Here is a 20789-nt window from a genome sequence, read left to right as displayed (position 1 = left end):
ATCTAAAAAAATAGAGCCATCTTGTCTGCAGATGGAGACTGCCTACAGCCTTCTTCAATCAAATGGTCAACCTACTTACCAAGTTAAATAACACCTTCACATCTATTTGTGTAAGGAAAGTAAACAAAAGCAAGAGGGCAAAAACGAATATGGTTTTCCTAAGTGGCGGCTGCAAAAATCAAGGCAAAAAAAGGTAGCATTCACAAAAAAACAGAAAATTTAATGAAGAGGAACACAGAAAGGAATAGCACAAAAAAATGAAAGACTCAAAGAAAGAAGGATGGCAAAAGTACAGGTAGAAAAAATGGCTAAAGATGTAAAGAGATTATTTTTTAAAAATTTATATTGTAGAGAGGTGGAAGGTCAGAATTAGAATTGCAGGACTCAAAAATGCTAAGGACCAACATGTGGAGACTGGCGAGAAAAAGCACACACACAAACCAGTGTCTTAGAAGAAAATCCTACAGAATACATGTGGAAATAGAGTAGATACCACACCATTCACAGAAGAAAGTGTTTATGAATGGCTTGCAAATCTGAACGTGGGCAAGGTCATGCGGCTGGATTAGATAATTTCCAAAGTATTGTGGGAGCTCAGATAGGTGCTGGCAGGTCCTGTTAAAGATGTGTTAAATAGATCCTTGGAAACGGGAGAAGTTTCACGGGTTTGGAAAAGAGCTCTTTGCAAAAGTGGAAACAGAGAAGAGGTAGGAAACTACAGATCAGTAAGTCTTACCTTGGTGTTAGGGAAAACAATGGAAATCCTACTGAAGGAAAGGATACTGAACATTCTACAGTCCAATAATTTGCAAGATGTGAGGTAACATGGATTTACTAAAGGCAGATCATGTCAAATGTATTTGATTGATTTCTTTGGGTGACCAGAGAACTAGATCAAGAGTGTGTGCTGGATGTAGTCTACTTAGATTTCAGCAAAGTTTTTGATACTGTTCCTCTTTGGAGGCTTACGAATATACTGGGCAGCCTGAAGATGGGTCCCAAGGTGGTAAATTAGATTAAAAATGGTTGACTGATGGAGGGATGAGGGAGTTCATCAGTGATCACTGGGACCAATTCTAGTCATTATATTTGTGAGCAATATTGCTAAAGGGTTAGAATGCAAATTTTGCTTTTTTTGGCCAGTGACACACAATATTTCAACTGAGTGAACACCCTGGAGGAAGTACAGAACATGAGAAATGATCTACAAAAATTAGAAGCATTGCCTAATGCTTAGCTGTTGGCTTTAATGTGAAGAAATGCAGAGTAATGCATCTCAGGTGCAGAAATCCAAAGGAGCAGCATATTAGAGGCAGCTAGAGGCTGATGTACATGGAGCAAGAAAGAGGACCTCAGGGTGATAAGTGTCTGAAGATCTTAAGATCGCAGGGAGGTGGCCATTACCAGAACACTGCATAAAGAGAGACATAACCAGCAGACTAGAGGAAATGCTAATGCCTCTGTGCGAGTCATTGATGAAGCCTCACTTGGAGTACTGTATTCAGTTTTGGAGACTATATCTTGCTAAGAATATAAAAAGACTTGAAGCATTTTAGAGGAAAATGACCAAATAAGATGCATGAAAAGACCTGGACATATGTATACCCTGGAAGACAGGAGAAACAGGGGTGGTATGATACAGACATTTAAATATTTGACAGGTATTAGTGAAACAAACAAACAAACCTTTTCTAAAGATGGGGAAGCTGTAGTGCTAGAGGATATGAAATGAAACTACATGGAGGAAGATTCCTGGAATGCCCCCCCTTGTGGGGTTGTTGGGGCTAAAACTGTGAATGACATGGGATAAGTGCTGAGAAATTGAATCAAAGTAATAGAGCAGTGGTCTCCAGGCCACAGACTGGACAACAGAGAGCTCCGAGGGCCACTAAAAGATTTAAGATTTACATATTTAACTTTTAAAATAAAAAATAAAATCATTATTCTTAACTTTGTTGTCTGGTGGTTTTATCTTTCTAATCATTTTGTTCCTCCTTTGCTTCCTGCCCTATATCCATCGTTCACATTCAACTTTCTTCTTCCTTCTCAAATCTATCTAGTTTCCATATCTTCTCTTCCCATCACCTCCCTTCCCCTCCCCTCCATGGGTACCATCTGCTGCCTTTTCTCTCCTCGTCTTGCCTTCTGCATGGGCACCATGTTCCCATTTCTCTTCCCTTCCCATCCCCTCGTCTGCATGGACACCATTTCCATGGTCACCATTTCATCCTGTCTTTCTCTCCTCCCCTCTTTGGGCACCATTTTCCTTCTTTGCTTTTTCCACCCCCCTATTTCAAGCATCTGTCCCTTTGAAACCCTCCCCCCCCCCCCCCCCCCCCCCCCCCAGTCTGTATCTCCCTCTTTTCCCTCTTTCTTCAGGCACCTCTGTTTACCTTTCCCGGCACTCCTCCCCCTTCCCCCAGTGGTCTGTGTCCTCTCACTGTCAGTTCTATGTACTCTATCTACCTGCCCATCTGGGCCCTCCAAACTTGCCTTTAATGTTGCCACACTGAAGGCGTGCTGCTTCTCTCTGTAGTGTCCCTCCTGGAAACATGGAGTTCTGTCAGAGGAGGCGGGATGCTACAGAGAGACTTTGGGCAGGTGAGAAAAGCAGCATGCCTTCAGCATGGCAGCATTAAAGGCAAGTTTAGAGGGCCGAGACAGGCAGGTAGATGGAGCTGAGAGTGAGAGGACGTGGACCCCGGGATAGTGGGGGATGTATACCATTTCTCCCGGCTGTGTGAGGGCCACAGTGCAGGACTTCTGGGGCCACATGTTGGAAACCACTGTAATAGAGCATTCTACTACAAGAAAAACTTCAATGATGTTCACACCTCAGTAAAAGACATAGAGAGGCTTAACCTGCACAGAGGAGCAGATACATACAACCCTAAACAAAGACATAGAGGGGTATAATGTGCATGGAGCAGCAGGTACAACCACGGCCACCTTTGGGAGCAGACTAGATGGGCGTTACCTGCAGTCAACTTCTATGTTACTGTAGAAACGTAGATACAGTGAAACATAGCAATTAAAGAATTGTGCCTTTTTAAACTGCCTAGTACTTCTCCATATTTTCCACTCCCAAAACTACCCCATCACTCCTACACCCAAATATCCCCCTCCCAAATACCCACATCTCCCAAATACCCACTACCTCTCAACTACCCTGACACTGCTATCTACCAGAGCTATCCACTACCAGCTACCCTCAGCCCTCTAAGTCCTGCTGCAGCTCCTTGTGGCTCTGGTAAGTCACTTAACTCTCCATTGCCCCAGGTACAAAATAAGTACCTGTATATAATAGGTAAACCGCTTTGATTATAACCAGAGAAATGCGGTTTATCAAATCTCATCCCTTTTCCCTTTCATCTGCTCAAAAGGTGGTCTAGAATTTTCTTTGCCATAGGTCTGCACTAATGCCATCAGATGATGTCACCTATGTGTTGATACCTTATTCTGCTTGGCCACAGAGAATCACAATTAAAAGTAAAAAGTTGCACTTTCTTGGTTAATTTTTTTGTCTCCCTTGTTGATGGGAAATATGTTAAGCAGGTCTTAGAAAAGACTTGTCTCCTTTCTTTCATTGTCTAGCTTTACTTCTGCTTTTCTTTGTCTCCTCCAGGCTCAGTTTGATATTGCTGTAGCAAGTGAGATCATGGCCATCCTGGCTCTTACGGACAGCTTGGCAGACATGAAAGAGAGACTGGGCAGGATGGTAGTGGCCAGTGACAAAGATGGACAACCAGTGACAGCTGAGGATTTGGTATGCTCATAGATAACTTGTGACCTGTGTAAATATTTCCCTGTTGAAGTTGATAAGCTGCAGATCATATGATGGCAAGATTGAAAAATATTTACTTTGGGGGAATGTGTAAATGGGTGCTAGGGTTAGTGAATGAAATGTCTTAAAGTCTGCATTTAAATCTCTAACATCTTAGAGATTTAAATGCAGACTTTAATTTTCATTCAATGAAAACAAACATTGCAATGAATGTTTGTGAAGTGGATACTATCAGGCTTATTTTCGAAAGAGAATGGCGCCCATCTTTCGACACAAATCGGGAGATGGGCGTCCTTCTCCCAGGGTCGCCCAAATTGGCATAATCGAAAGCTGATTTTGGGCATCCTCAACTGCTTTCCGTAGCGGGGATGACCAAAGTTCACGGGGGGGGGGGGGGGGGGGGGGGTGTCGGAAGCATAGTGAAGGCGGGACTGAGATGTGCCTAACACGTGGGTGTCTTTGACCGATAATGGAAAAAAGAAGGGCATCCCTGACGAGCACTTGGGGCGATTTGGTCCATTTTTTTCTTACGACCAAGCCTCAAAAAGGTGCCCGAACTGACCAGATGACCATCGGAGGGAATCGAGGATCACCTCCCCTTACTCCCCCAGTGGTCACTAACCCCCTCCCACCCTAAAAAAAAAAAAACTTTAAAAATATTTTTGCCAGCCTCTATGCCAGCCTCAAATGTCATACCCAGCTCCCTGACAGCAGTATGCAGGTCCCTGGAACAGTTTAAGTGGGTGCAGTGCACTTCAGGCAGGTGGACCCAGGCCCATCCCCCCCCCTACCTGTTACACTTGTAGTGGTAAACCCACTAGAAACCTACTGTACCCATATGTAGGTGCCTCCCTTCCTCCCTTAGGGCTATGGTAGTGTTGTACAGTTGTGGGGAGTGGGTTTGGGGGGGGGGGGGGGTTGGGGGGGCTCAGCACTTAAGGGAGCTATGCACCTGGGAGCAATTTCTGAAGTCCACTACAGTGCCCCCTACGGTGCCTGGTTGGTGTCTTGGCATGTCAGGGGGACCAGTGCACTACGAATGCTGGTTCCTCCCACGACCAAATGGCTTGGATTTGGTCGTTTCTGAGATGGGCGTCCTTGATTTCCATTATCGCCGAAAATCGGGGATGACCACCTCTAAGGTCGATCTAAATTTCGCAATTTGGGCGTCCTCGACTGTATTATCGAAACAAAAGATTGACGCCCATCTTGTTTTGATAATACAGGTTTCCCTACCCCTTCGCCGGGTCGTCCTGTGAGGACGTCCTCAGGAAAACTTGGGTGCCCCTTTCGATTATGCCCCTCTATATGTACTTAACACTGTGTTCTTTTGGTAGAAGGAAATAATTTTAGATATGGCATAGGTCAAATGAAGTTTCTAGCACACTATTTTCACCATTTTAGAAAAATGATTATGAATAGAAATAAAACAGAGAAATGAAAATAAGATGATACCTTTTTTATTGGACTCGGTATATATTTGGATTAGCTTTCGAAGGTAACCCTTCTTTTTCAGATCGGAAATAAGCAAATGTTGACAAATATCAGAATATGTAAGTGAAACGCAGAGGTACAAAAGCATTCCAATGACAGTCTCACAGAAATAGGGAGGGTTAGGTTATGTGAGAAACAGGGAGAGCTGGGTGGATGAGAGTCTGGGAGGGGGAGGGGGAGGTGAGAGAGATGGATGGTAGATAAGAGGGTGACAAATCAGTAGAATTTTATGGTTTATAATGAACTAGGAAACTCTAGGGAGAGATAAGAGTGAAGCAACTGAAACAGTGAGGGTAGTGTTCTAGTTGGCCTGTGGGGAAGGCAATGATATTTCCCTGGCAGGTGGTGAATTTCAGTCAGGGTGAAGAGTGTAGGCTGTGATAAGTGCAGAGAAGCCTGTTGGAATAGGCCTATTGTGACAGGTGCTGTGCAGTTATGGTCTCCATGGTGCTTGTAATGTCTCTTGAAGTCTTTGCCACTCTTACAACAGAAGTAATCTGAAATGAGCTGGGACAGCTACAGTGGAATTCCTTCCTTCAGAGGCTAAGAGTAGGGGAAATTCCCCAGCACCAGGTATACTGAGAACTTTGGCAGGAAACAACTTGATTACAGGATCATCCGCCATTAGGGGAGCAGGTTGTCATGGGAGGTCATGCACTCGGATCTCCTTCTTCTGATCAGTCCCCTGGGGATGTGTTCTCTTAATCATAAAATTGCTTTCTTTCTTTATTTGATGTGTTTGATTCTCTTGGTCTTTTCCTTTTTATGCATAATTTATATTAATTGTGCACCAGGCTTTTAATTTTAAACAGTATCTCTGGGCACTCTTACTGTTCCTTCCTCCTCGTAAAGTAAAGCTCCAGGGCTGAGCAAATGGGCTTGTTTGACCCAGGAGCATATGTGATTCCTGTCCAGGCATTCGGGGTTGAGGTCAAGTAAGAAGGCCTTGAATTTGGAGAAGGGAATTGGGAAGATGGGTTGCTCCTGACTGATGAAGATGACACCTCAACTAGATTCAGAATTTTAAAAAGAAGGTATGAGCTCTGGTTACTCAGGTTTTAGGAGCCCTGGGTATTTCAGCAGTGTGTGAGAAGGACAGAAAATCCTCCCTGGAGGGGGTCAGGAAGCCAATGAGTGTTTCCCATCCATGATCACAATGGAAGGGGTGACCCCTAACTCTGGCTGAAGGTGAGAAGAGTTATTTACAGGCTTTATAACATTCAGGTGAAGAAGAAACAGAAGCTATAGCTTCCCAGGGTAGATGTCTTGATGATGGCAGCAAATCTTAAGACAATAGTTCCAGTGGATGGGGTGAAACCCTTATGGATGCACAGGATAGTAGAATGGAGGTTCTCGAGGGGAATACATTGCTGGGTCTTGCATATGCTGAGTCCAGTAGCTCTTGAACAGCTCTCTAAAGGGAATCCAGGGCTGGCATCAGGGAGGCAGCAAAACTGGGTATGGCTTTTCTGTATAATCTCTTCTGACCTTTGTTGAAGGATACGACTACAGCCGTCATGATTGGAGTTTGTTTTGATTGGCTAGCAGACACTCTACTTAAGGAGGATGTAGAGTAGCAGGTCAAAGATTGTAGTGAGTCCAAGTCTGCTGGGGATTTCTGATTGTTTCTATCTAGAGAGTGGTTCAAGAATTTCAGAAAATATTACCCAGGAAGATACCCAGTATTCCAGAAAGGAAATTTTCCCAGGAAGTCTCAGTTCTTTCTGGGAAGAAGCAATATAACAGAGATGAAGTAGCTATAGGTATGGGAAGAACCCACGGTTGAGCTGGATCAAATCCATACAGAGTCAAGCCTTCCACTGCTGGAGCGATCCAGGTCTGATATAGAATCTAGGATGGGTAGTTAATTTCACAAAGAGCAAACTGACTCTGCTCGGTCCTTGGAGTATTCAGATGCTGTCTTTGACACTAAGGTGGGGAAAGTCATCATGTTGAAAGAGATGGTTAGCATGCTATGGTTCCATATCCAGGCTCTGCTTCAGGCTTGGAATCCCAGGGTTTGGGACTGGTTACAAATGTTGAGCTTGATAGACACAGCCTTAGAATCTGGTTCCATGAGCAAAATCCAATGCGAGACCACTACCCCATTGCAGAGTTAACCAGATCTGGTGGATAATTAAAGGAAATGCGATAAAGGGATTGGATCTAGAACCTCTATCATGGATCATGGTCACAGTGGATTCAAGCTTGGGTGGTTCGAGGCTGAATTTCTTAGATCATATAGCCCAGAGATAGTGAACTCTGTGGAAGCAAAGTGGTTAATCAGTCGCTTAGAAATGAGGGCTGAATAGAGAACTCTTTGAGCTTGCTTGCCACTAGTTTGAGGGAATCTGCTTTGGATTCTTTTGGGTAATGCCATTAAGTTTGCATACATAAACTGGCAGGCAGGATACAAGTTTTCAAGTGATCAAAGAAGTGAAGCGTCTGTTTTGCTGAATGGAAGGTCACTCTGGTCAGCATTGTCAAAGGCTGTATTGTAGGAGCGGAAATACCTGAACAGACTTCTTAAGCAGGAATACTTTGGATCTAAGTGAGTGTAAGCTGGTAGATACAGCCTTCTCGCGCATATGGGGACAGATTGCCCTGACACGGGATTGGGTATCCCCTAGTGAGCCATCGATGTAAACAAACAGTATATCTCTCTGAGTCTGTCCTTTTAAAGGCACAGGGGTTTGTAGGCCAACAATGTAGGAATAGTTGCCAGTTCATGCGCTCCTGATTTGGAGGAGACATACTGTTGTTAGATTTCGTTTAAATCCGTTAAGGCAGGGGCATTCAGCGATAGCAGCTGGAGCCTTGGAGCAACCTAGACTGCAGCATCTAGGTTAGGTGGAGGAGGAGGATATGATAACAGCAATTAGTATATCTGGTTTACAAAAATGTTTGGACAAGTTCCTGGAGGAAAAGTCCATAGCCTATTATTGCGATGAACATGGGGAAAACCACTGCTTGTCTTGAGATTGGTAGCGTGGAATAGTGCTACTAATTGCATTTCTGCCAGGTACTTGTGACCTGGATTGGCCACTGCTGGAAGCAGGATACTGGACTGAATGGACTATTGGTCTGACCTAGTGTGACTGCTCTTATGAGAGGGGGCAAGGAGGAGTCAGGGACAGGATCCTTCACGCCCTGGCTGATTTTTTGGTTACAATATGTCCCGTCACTTATAAAGTGCTGCTGGGGCAAGCCCCATATGTACTTGATAGTTTTCTCCAAGAATGCCAAAACAGTATAATTATTCAGTTGATGGAAGCAGAGGGGTCCTCACCTGACAGAGTATTGACTCCTGTAGACCAACTGTACATCTTCCCATTTTGTACACTTAAGGGGTCCTGAAGAGAATTGTGAGAATCCAAGGCTTGTTATTCTGGAAACTCCAGATTGGCCCAGAAGGCCATCATATATAGATCTCATATGGCTCAAAGTTTTGGAATCCTTGATTATGGGGCCAACATTTCAGGATGATTAACAGTGCCAAACACAATGCAAATTACTGGTCTCTGTATACAAAGTAGCTTGCTTAATATGTTTGAGATTGCTACAACATAGTGGTCTTGTATTAAAGATGCCGATTCTGTTGGACAGTTCTTTCCCATTTTGTCATATGGCTTGGCTTGGCCCTTGAGAGGGTGTGTCTGAAGAATAAAATGTACTTGGCAAAAGTTGCCCTTTTACATAAAAAAGTCCAAATTCCGGCATTTCGAATCAAGATGGCGTCAGCAGCGGATGTGTGCTCCCAAAGCTCCTGAGACACATCGTTGTTTTTTTCGAGAGAAGTTCTTTTCCCCGATTTCAAAATGGGGAAAAGAAAGGGGAAGACGGCGGTTCCTACCTCCGTGGTTCCGCCGACGACGCCAATCTCCCGACAAACAACTTTGGAGATCTTCGGAATTGGGAGCCATGGTGAACAGTTGACTGCTTCGACGGGTTCGGCTGTTTTAGAAGCGGACCGCAGCATTGAAGGAGCGACGTTGAGCCCTCCTTCTTACACCGCTCCTCCACAACCCGGAAGCGAAAGACTTCCTGAAGGGCCACGGCAGTTGGAAACGCTATTTGCAACGCCGTTGGGAGGAGGACCTTCAGGCACTTCAACCCCGGGAAAGGAGATAACAACGCAGGAGCAATTGCTGGTCAATGCCCCTGCTCCCCGAGGTTTCGCCGCCGAGAGTAATGGAGGAATACAGAGACCTTCAGTGGTGACTATGAATTCATTATGGGACGCAATTCAAGGGGTTAATAGTACATTACTCCAGATGAATATTACTATTAATGGTAAAATTAAGGAAATTAAACAGACTAGTGAAAATCTGTCCAAAAATTTTCAGGAACAGAAAGAAAAAGTTTTGAAGATGGAAGCTGAAGTTGGAAAACTTCAAAATCTAACGTTTTCCTTAATTAAAGAAAGAGAAATACAGGAAAAGAAACTAGAAAATCTGGAAAATAATGCCCGAAGGAACAATCTAAGGCTAATTAATTTTCCAAAATCACCCCTTGTTACTGCTATAGATATGCTTAAGAGATATTTTACTCAAATACTGGGAATCTCAATGGAGGGTTATCCCCCTATAACGAGAACCCAGTATATTACGGGTGTTTCTAAAATCCCAAAGGAGCAATTATTAGCTGCTCCAGATTTAAACCTGACAGAATTTCTAGAGAACTCTCTGGAAGTAGTTACAGAGAGAACGAAACTTATTGTGACTTTCGCACTGGAAATGGACAGAAACAATATTCTGAGACTTTATTTTCGCCATTTAAATGAAATCATCTTGGGTCAAAAAATACAAATTTTTCCGGATTTGGCAAGGAGTACGCAAAAAAGAAGAAAAGACTTTTTGATATATAAAACTAGAGTCTTAAAGCTGGGTGCTACATTTTTGCTTAAATTTCCTTGCAAATGTTATATTACCTGTGAATCAGTTAATTACATATTTTTTACTCCCTCGAAGTTATTAGATTTTATTGTTTCCAAGGAGAGTGCTGGTATACCTGTTGTCTTGCCTCCCTAATTAGAAATGCTGTTTAGTTGGCTGCAGAAATCTGTTTTGACCCCTCCGTTTAAACAATTTAGTTTATATTAATAATTTCTTGTATAATATTTCCTAGTATCTTGATTCAAACTTATTGAGGACAAATTTGAAATATTATTTTCTATAAGTAATGATAAATGTATATTTCCTTATTTAATTTTCTGATATTGCTGAACTTTATATTTTGATGTAAATGGAAAATTCATAAATAAAGAGTTAAAAAAAAAAAAGTCCAAATTCCTTTTGTGTATTAAGGAGAGTTTTTGAAGCATGGTGCTGGGATTGGTGGTGATTCCAGTGACACAAATTATGAGCATTTAGTAGTCATATCAGCAATGGAAAAATACTCAGAAAAAAGCAACTATCCTATGTCAAGCGAGGAAGGAAGGATAGAGCAAGAGCTTCTCCTATCCTCCCTCTTTGCTTCATGGGTGGAGAGGAGTGGAAGACCACAATTGCTGTGCTCCATGAAAATAGCTTTACCATACTCTCTACAACATTATTGGTTGCTTCAGATGTGACCCGCACTCCAAGGGGCTTGTTTTTCCTCTTCGGTGCTTTAATCTACTTCAGATAATTTTTATCAGATATTTCTGCATTCACATCAGTTAATTTTTATCATTTGTTCATTTTGTGATGTACTGTAGCTCTGCCTCTTTTACTATGGGCTGCGACTGTAAGGGTATCAGATCATGACAGTTAACCTAATATGTACCTCTTCTTCAACACATTCTAGGGCAGGCTGGACACAGCAATGTGATGAATCACCAATTTCATACTGTTTTATCCCTTGCAATTAAGTTGTCATGGACAAAATATTTTGTTTATATTAAGCAAGCTAATCAACCGTGGATGTTTGAAAATAGCTATTTGTTAGATAGAGTACTCAGTTTATCCACTGATTAGATGCATATATTTTAGCAAACATTCTCCTCTTGCTTTGTCTTGCTTCACCATTTTCTGGAGCGAAAGACATAAATTGAATCCAGTATGCACCCTATCAAATGAAAACCAGATGCATAGAGGGAGGGTTTAATCATATTTCATGAATGTAGGGGTCTTCTGCTACAAGTGCAATAGATTAAATATCTAACCTTTGTAATGGGACCTGTTGAATTTTTTGCCAAAGTACATTAATCTTACTAAACTCTGAAGGCTTTACAAAATGTATTGCTTGCCTGTAATGGGGTTTAATGGACAACCACCATATCTGTGTCAAATTAAATGGTTATGACCTAGATTATTATTTCACTAGCCATGAAATAAAATATTAAATGACAATGTGGTTCGCTTAGTACATCTATCTCTCTGATTACACCAGGGGATTTCCTTTTATTATTATAATAATTTAATTACACACGACTTCTTATTGAGTTTAGTATGTAATATAACAATCAGAGAAACTATATCAGGTACGCCTAAATATCTCAAAGGCTTGTGGAATAAGCAGTTTTTGTCACTTACTAAATATTCTCCTTGTTGTTAGTTCTAGTTCAGTCTCCGTGATCTGTAGAAGTTTGCACATAGTTTCACTTTTGCATTACTGTGCTACTTGATGCCTGTAGAAAACAAACTTGCTTCCGCATTAATGAAATACCAAACAGGACAGAAATGCCTTTACATGCACATATGACCAAATGCCAAAGAGGAATTTTGCATACCTGTACCATTTACACTGCCAAATTTTTTTCTGATGGTGAATGCAGCCCTATATTTTTTCTCTGTTAGACTCCTGAAGAAGATTCCCTGGGTGATCCTTGGTGTTTCTTGCTGGTGGTTGTTAGGGATTGGAAGAAAAGTGTTTAGAAGTGTCACTCAGGCGGTGTCATCATTCTTTCTTCCATTGAGTCTGGAGTGTTATCACCTTTGAAACATTCCTGCTACTCTCTGGTAGGTGATTTGAAGTTGATTGTCTTATGCCATGGAGCTGATATGTAGACCGTATAACGTATAGATAAGCAAGATTAGAAAATATTTAGGTGCTAAAAAAACTTATTTAGAATCAAAGAAAAACAAGGAAAAAACTTTCACTCTTTTTGTCCTTTTATATTTTATCTTTTTTCTTCTTTTGTTCTGTTTTTGCTTTTTACTGTTTCCAACCCAACAGAAGCTGGAAAGAAATGTACCAAAGGAGCCAAAATGTCTCTTTGTGTCAGACTCTTTCTGTCTAGTAGGGGCAAAGAAACTCTCAGAAAATTTAATGGAATGGGATGATACTTCGCTTTAGGAAAAACTGGTAAAAATCCACATCAAGTTTTAAAAAAATACTGCTTTATTTTTTGGTGCACTGCAACTAATCACTTGCTATGGGTAGGACTACATTAAAGCTTTGACAAACCAGGAATGTACCTAGGGTCTAAAGTCTAGGGGAACCCTGTCAGATGTGTTCATTACTCAGGAGGTTAGGACTGACATCTTTTTTCAGGATTCTACTAGATGGATGGCTAACATGTCTGTCTGCACATTAGTCCAGATTTACCTGCAGTTCTTCAGTCATCCCTCCTGTGTGAGAGAGCCTCCCCTGCCTCTTTCCACTGTAACTAGTAGTGGATACTGTATGCAGGAACCAACCAATGGGAAGGCTGTTGAGGTGGAGCACTGAAAGGTTGCACTAGTCACAGAAAGGGAGATGGTGACCTAGGGAAATTACTGTCTTGAGTCTGAGTCAGACCATTCTTGGGTGTCTGAAGAGGAGCCAGAGGATCTTTCAAAGGTGGGTTCTTTGAAATTCCATCAGATCCTTCCCCACAACATGAAAGGAGGAAAGTCTGCCCTTGAGGAGCTCTCCTTTGCCAGTTTTGTAAGGGAGATGGCAGAAGCAGTTCCGTTTAAGTTGGAAGCTGAAGATGAGCCAAGGGCAGAAATGTTGGACATCCTTGACTTTGATGCCCCTTCTAAGGAATATGTGACAGTTCTCATTCACAGCATCCTCGAGTCTGTACAGATGAGGCATTAGGAAGCACCCCTCTCTGTTCAGCCTACACACAAGAAGGTTGACTCCTTGATTTAAAAAGCTACAGCTGCTGCACCACTCTGTGGTCATGGAACTTTTAGCACTTTTGAGAGCGGATTCAAAGTCTCACTCCTCGATGCTTGGAATTTGAATTCTTCTTTTGGGAGGAAGATTGTTCAGACTGCTCTGCTGCCCTCCTGTTTGCATTCCTGCCAGCTCTTCATGAGCGTATATTGTGGTTTTTAGTGAACAGTGTGGGCGGAGTTTGTAGACACTCTAAGACTCCGCCAGTTAATAGGTCAAGCAGTGGGGAATATCCACAACACATGGCCCATGCAGCCTATGAAACTCAGGGTCATAAACAGCTGCACAAGAAAATAAAAGACAAGCAAATGCAAAGTAAAATAAATAAGTCATAGGTGACCAAATATACACTGGGAACAATCTTTTCAATAACATGGCATTCAAAGTCTTTAAACTGATGATGATATACTTTATTATGGTCAACCAAGGGTGCTCCCATTTTCATATGTGTCAAACTGTGACAGTACTAAAAATTAGTGCATGCTAACAATAGACACCCATTATATTCCTGTGGGTGTCTATAGTGTTAACACGCGCTAAAAAGTTTGCGCACCTACAGTGTGGCTTAGTAAACAGGGCCCTGTGCACTGTATTTGCTAGATCCAGGGCTTTTTTTTTTTTTTACTATTTTATGTTGTATTTGTTTTTGACATCTCTTTATTGATGGGGGGTGGGGGGAAGACACTTTTACTTTAATGTAGGTGTCATGTTAAAAATTTCCCTCTTAGGACTTGCTTTATAATAGGGTGCATAGGTTAAGAAGCAAAGTAGGCACCTTTTCGGGCACTAATTTTTTGTAATTGAAATTTGAAAATAAACTACAGTAGAAATGAAATCACAATACAATTAAATTGTACCATCATAATCATAATGGAAAGAAAAAATTATTTATTCAATTCACCACATTACGGTATGGAAACTAAGCTAGACACTATTTTTTAATGACACACCTGCACCTTTTGGTCTTGATAAAATACTGGTGGAAGTGGTACGCAAGATGGCTGTTGAAATCAGATGCTAGGAGGGTGATCTCTGTGCAGTTTTCTTATGAGTGTCGCTGAATCAATTCCTGGAATGGGCAAGCATCGGGGAAAGACTAAGCACATCTTACCTAGTACTCCCACTGTGCCTCAAACACAGTGCTTCAGTGTTTTTCTTCTGCAGTGTCCTCAGAGGCAATGGGAGGCTTTTTTTGTGGTAGAGGAGAGGGAGATTCTCCCAACCTTGAGGAAGGCGTGATTCTAAGTCCTACAGCCCGTACATCCTCACAGTCCACTACTGCAAGTTCTTCCCTGTTTCAGGGGAAGGCTCCAGTTGATGGCAGAAGGGTCGAGAGTGGTTGAGTTAGCGGGTCAGGAGCTCATACCGGAGGAAACAATGCGAGGAGCAGTATTGGTGCCCTGGATGCTCCCTGTGAAGGAGCATAAAGAAACTCTGTTGGGGTTGTGAATGGGACCAACAGAGGCTCCAATGGGAAGTCCAAAGTGAGCTGTCGGCCCCCTGAAATCGGAATGCTTTACCAACAGCACCAGTGATCCTTGAGGCTATGTGGCAGGTCATTGATCCTCTCCAGCTTTCTGTAAGTTTTCTTTGAATTCAGTAATATTTCATTAAACCAACAGACTTTCCCTTGTTTTCTAACTTTTCTCCTCTTCTTTGGAGCTATTTTATTTAGTATCACCTCAGTAATGTAGTTTCGTTGATCAATGCTAACATGATAATCTAGTTCACTCAATTTATCTTCTATCTTTAGCCAAAAAGCTTTGTGATAAATTCTGTTATGAGCTTCCCATAAATGAAAATTGTTCTGCACCTTTCTTCCAGTGTTGGCTTCTTGCTAGTGAATTACAAAATGTGATAGAAAATGGTCAGACCATATTAGGGGAACCCAGCTTCTATCTTCTAGCTTCACCTGATCCTCATTACCTGTAACCCAAACCACAAAATCTAGCTGATGACCCCTCCGGTGTGTGCTCTGAAAAGAAGTGATCCTTGCATCTATGCTATCTATCTAAGTTTTAAACTCCTGCACTGATACATCAATAGAATCCTCTAAGTGAATATTGACAATTAGCTGACCCACCAGAGTTCAGACCATGGCTCATTAGTATGTCATATATATCTCTTTTGGCCTCTTTCCATTTCCCTGGTGGTCAGTAGCATACTGTGCAGTATAAATTCCCTGAAAGGGAGGTATCACTAATTTTACAGGATAGCAATTCTAACCAGCATGATTGGTGTGAGTTTAGAATCTAAACTTCGAGAAAGTCTTTATGAATGCAACTCCTCCCCCTTTTTTGTGTTCCCGAAATACATGCATAATTTTATAGCCCCATGGTAACAAGTCTCTCAAGATCGGGTTATCTGTAGTTTGTAACCAGGTCTCTGTTACAAATACCAAACCAGGATCCTCCAGCTCCAACCAGTCCCTAATTACCACAGCTTTATAAACCAGAGATCTGGGATTAAAATAATAGCATAGGATAGGCAAGGAGCTGGGAACTATAGTTTGGTCTGTCTTTATCATTTTCGCCCCTCTCTTTGGAAAGTCTGTCCATAATGGAATCTTGCTCTTGTTCTTAAGGCTCTTCAGAAAGCCCTTTTTGAACCTCTTAGGAAGGCCACTATCAAAGATCTGACATTGAAATTGGTTTTCCTAGTTGCTGTCTCTTCTGCGCAAGGTGGGTTTCTGAACTTCAAGCCCTCTCTTGCAGGAGTTCCTTTCTCCATGTTTTTGGAGGCTGGGGTTTCTGTTCACACAGTTCCTTCTTTCTTGCTGAAAGTTGTTCCTGATTTCATCTAAACCAGACAGTTTTTCTGCATTCCTTTTCAAGGGATGATTTTATTGCAGATTACTCTTCACTCCGTCTTTTGGATGTTGAGAGTAAGCCATATGTTATCTTGCATCTGCTAATGATTTTAGACGCTCTGATCATCTTTTTGTTCTCTTTTCAGGCCCATTTAAAGGTATGCCTGCATCAAGAGCTACAGTAGCAAGATGATTAAAAGAAGCTATTTGGCTTACTTGCTGTCAGGCAAAGCTTCTTCATTAGACTTTAAAGCTCATTCCACAAGAGGTTTGTCTACTTCTTTGGTAGAATCTTGTGCTATCTCGTTGGAGGAAATTTTGTAGATCCGCTACATGGTCTTCCTTTCATTCCTTTGTCAAGCATTATTGCTTAGATGTGGCGGCCAGATCAGATGCTAGTTTTATAGAGAAAGTTCTTTCTGCAGGGGTATCACATTCCCTCCCTAATTGAGGATTGCTTTTCTACATCCCATTAGTCTGGACTGATTCGTTAGTGATGTAATGGAAGGAAAAATTAGTTATTACCTGATAATTTTCTTTCCTTTAGTCCCAAAGGATCAATCCAGAACCCACCCTTATTCTCTCTAGCGTAATTGTACATAGTTATACTGTTCCTTGTTTCTGGGGTACGTGTTTTAGCCTCTTTAAATTGTTCTTTACATTCTTTAGATTATATAGAGGCTGGAGTTTTTTGGATATGAGTCACACTCTTTCCACTGCTTAGCTATCGAATATTGGCAGAGTTGTAATGCACAGGTGCTTGTATGGCATATCTCATTAGTGCTCTCTATCTCCACCTGCTGGTGGATGGGCACAACCCATTACTCTGGACTGATCCTTTGGGACTAAAGGAAAGAAAATTATCAGGTAAGAATGAATTTTTTTCATATCAAATCCCATTCCCTATCTCTGTTGTCTATCCCCTCTCTCCTCCTTTCACATATTCTTACTGCTCCTTTGGATTTCTACACTGAAAAATGCTTAGCTGCCAAGCATTAGCCCATACTTTTAGTTTGTGTAGATCATTTCTCATGTTCTACATTTCCTATAGGGTATTCACTCTGTTACAAATCTTCATGTGTTCCACAAAAAGGCAAACTTTTTTTTCCTAATCCTTTGGCAATTTTGTTGACAATAACAGAGAATAGAATCAGTCCCAGGATCAGTCCCTGAGGCATTTCACTACTCACCTTTCTTTCTTTAAGTGAATTCTATTTACCACCATCCTCTGTCATTTATCAGTCAACCAATTCCTAATCTTGTTAACCACCTTGAGACCTGTCTCCAGTCTGCTCAGTTATTCACGAGTCTCCTTTGAGGAACTGTATCAAAGGCTTTGCTGAAATCAAAGACTACATCTAGCGCATGTCTGTGATCTACTTTGCCAGTCACCCTGACAAAGAAATCAATAGGATTTGTTTCACATCATCTTCCTTTAGTAAAGCACAGAGGAGAGGGGAAAGCAAATGACCAAAGAAATACAAGGAGCCTTCAAGGTAGAGAGCGTCTCAGCTTTACTTTATTGATACCTTCCCTCCTCCCCTTGGAGTTGCATTCTTTAGCTTTTTCCTATGATTGAGGGATCCGAGTTCATGCTTTGGGTGGGAAGGCACCAGTGCATGCATGGTGGGACATTGCTAGAAATTTCTGCAATTTGCTAGTCGGCATCCACACTGGGTTGTGTCAGATGACATCACCCACAAATTAGAATACTTGGCCTGCTGCCCTTGGAGAACACCTACTACAAGTGAGTAACTTTGTTTTATCTTGCCCCTTCAAGTGGGCCTTATATGTGTCCCAAACATTGTCCAAGGTGAGATTAAAATCACCACCAAGAACAAAATCAGCATGGGTAGAGGAAGTGACATCATTCACCCTGATGGCAGCCTAAGCCACGAGTTAGTAACATAGTAGATGACGGCAGAAAAAGACCTGCATGGTCCATCTAGTCTGCCCAACAAGATAACTCATATTTGCTGCTTTTTGTGTTTACCCTACTTGGATTTGTACCTGTGCTCTTCAGGGCACAGACCGTATAAGTCTGCCCAGCACTATCCCCGCCTCCTAACCACCAGCCCCTCCTCCCAACCACCGGCTCTGGCACAGACCGTACAAGTCTGCCCAGCACTATCCTCACCTCCCAACCACCAGCCCTTCCTCCCAACCACCGGCTCTGGCATAGACCGTACAAGTCTGTCCAGCACTATCCCTGCCTCCCAACCACCAGTCCTGCTGCCCACCATAGACTCTGGCACAGACCGTATAAGTCTGCCCAGCACTATACCCGCCTCCCAACCACCAGCCCTGCCTCCCGATCTTGACTAAGCTCCTGAGGATCCATTCCTTCGGCACAGGATTCCTTTATGCTTATCCCACGCATGTTTGAATTCCGTTACCGTTTTCATTTCCACCACCTCCCGCGGGAGGGCATTCCAAGCATCCACTACTCTCTCCGTGAAAATATACTTCCTGACATTTTTCTTGAGTCTGCCCCCCTTCAATCTCATTTTATGTCCTCTCGTTCTACCACCTTCCCATCTCCGGAAAAGGGGCATCAACACCTCCTTTCTTCTGCTGGTCACACCTCTCTCTATACAGCCTAGCAACCTTCTGGCTACTGCCACCGCCTTGTCACACTGTTTCGTCGCCTTCAAATCCTCAGATACTATCACCCCAAGATCCCTCTCTCCGCCCGTACCTATCAGTGGACCTCTTTGGCTGGCGGGCTTTGGATCTCTGCCAGCAAAGTTCAGGGCTTACTGTTGATAAAAGATATGATTTCTCTCCCTACCTTGCCAAATTAGTTGGTGTAGTTGCTGTGGAACGTGAGACTTATCAGGACTCAGATGTCCGCCTGTCGGCACACTAGAGTGGCAAAACTTTCTGCTGTTTCACATCTGGTGTTGGGCTCGCACTCGGATGGCAAGATGATGGGGAATGGTGCACTGCTGACTTGTCCCGCTGCAACGTCAGAAAATGAGCTGGCAGAGATCCAAAGCCCCGCCAGCTAAAGAGGTCCACTGATAGGTACGGGCGGAGAGAGGGATCTTGGGGTGATAGTATCTGAGGATTTGAAGGCGACGAAACAGTGTGACAAGGCGGTGGCAGTAGCCAGAAGGTTGCTAGGCTGTATAGAGAGAGGTGTGACCAGCTCACTCTCTGCAGATTTCCCTGATTGACAGTAGGCCAGAAATGTCAGCTAATGTGAAGACCGCAGGACCAGTTTCCTGCACGCATCATCACTAGCTCTGCCAATCATACTCCTCCAATGCAGAAAATTTGCATCAGAGTTGGTGTGACCATTAGAGTGAAACTGGCCCCAAGATCTTGCTTAGTGTTACAGCCTGCTGCCGACCTCCGAGAACAACGGGCCTTTCGATAGTTGGGGCTCTGCCATGGCACCCCTGAGAGTTCGCTGTGGCGCACCAGGATGTTGCGACACACAGTTTGGGAACCATTGGCATACCTTAATTTACCCACTTGAATATGTACAATTACCCATTGCCCATCTTTATCTGAGCAGTGGGATTTAATTGCATAGTCAAAAGATTTTGATAGGAGTATTGCTACCCCTCTTACATTGTCAAACCCATTTCCTCTGCAGCTTTACAAATTTTGCTGCAGAGAGATGGATTTCTTGTAAAAACACTACATTAGCCTCAAATTGTTTAAGATAGTGCAAAAGTTCTTTTCACTTGAATGTCTAATGACTTTTACATTAAATGTCACTATCTTAAGCTAACCATAAGATGCAAATATTCTAAGAGAGTATACATTCAAGGGATCCAAACCCAACCGTATTTCTGCTCCACAACACAACAACATATATCTCACACACTTCCACAGATCTGGTAAATAAAAATTATGCTCTCTCCAACAGTACACACACAAAAAAAAAATCAAAAATACCCCATCAGTCAGACACCACACATCACACAGCAACAAAACTCAAACAGCCACTGGTTGTAGATACCAAACTCTCAAACAGAGATTATAGATGGGGAGATCTAGCCCATGGTGGGTTTACAGGACCATCAAACCAGGACCAGTGATGACTTCAGTAGAGCTGCTCTGATATAGGATTAGTTAATTGAAACAAAAAAATAGAGGAATAACACTATTACTTGGCATCAACAGCGCACTGTGGTTCCGTAAGAGTCAGACTCAGCCATCTTGTTCCTTAAACTTTTCCAGTTTAGCCAGGTCACTATAAAGTTTTGTATGATTTTGGTGGGTGATCTTCATCTTCCTAGGAGCAGGCAGCCCATAGCAAATCTCAAGTGTTTTAGGCAAGTTCACGGCACTAGAAAATTCCTGTGTTCTTTGTTTAGTCCACAGTAAAATAAATGGTTTGCCCTTTGCCAAGCCTTTACACAGAACTTTAGTTTTGCAAGAATGGCAGCCATATGAGAAAAGCAAGGAAATCAGCAGCCACTGCATTTTATGACCGTCTAGTTGCTTTGTAGGCACTCAATGAGCCTCTTCAGTTTCCTGCACATGAATCGATAAAGGGCATTCAAAATGCAAATCCAGTAATTTTGACTGCCAGCTTTACAAAAATTGCATCGGATTAACACCATCTAAGCCTTCCAGAAAGCCAACAGTCCTTAAGTG

General features: G+C 42.5%; 1 protein-coding gene across 1 annotated transcript in view; it reads left to right on the top strand.

Moving 5' to 3' along the window:
- The window catches only part of MTHFD1L (methylenetetrahydrofolate dehydrogenase (NADP+ dependent) 1 like), a gene marked incomplete at its 5' end in the record, with an annotated part of 452100 nt that overhangs the window by 165742 nt on the left and 265569 nt on the right, over positions 1–20789 (top strand). Inside the window, 1 exon segment of the mRNA XM_030195103.1 lies at positions 3626–3766. Within this exon segment, the coding sequence (XP_030050963.1) occupies positions 3626–3766 (141 nt within the window).

The sequence above is a fragment of the Microcaecilia unicolor genome, chromosome 3, assembly GCF_901765095.1.
Source record: "Microcaecilia unicolor chromosome 3, aMicUni1.1, whole genome shotgun sequence".
In the NCBI taxonomy this organism is placed as follows: domain Eukaryota; kingdom Metazoa; phylum Chordata; class Amphibia; order Gymnophiona; family Siphonopidae; genus Microcaecilia; species Microcaecilia unicolor.
This window is presented reverse-complemented; position numbering and strand designations above follow the sequence as displayed.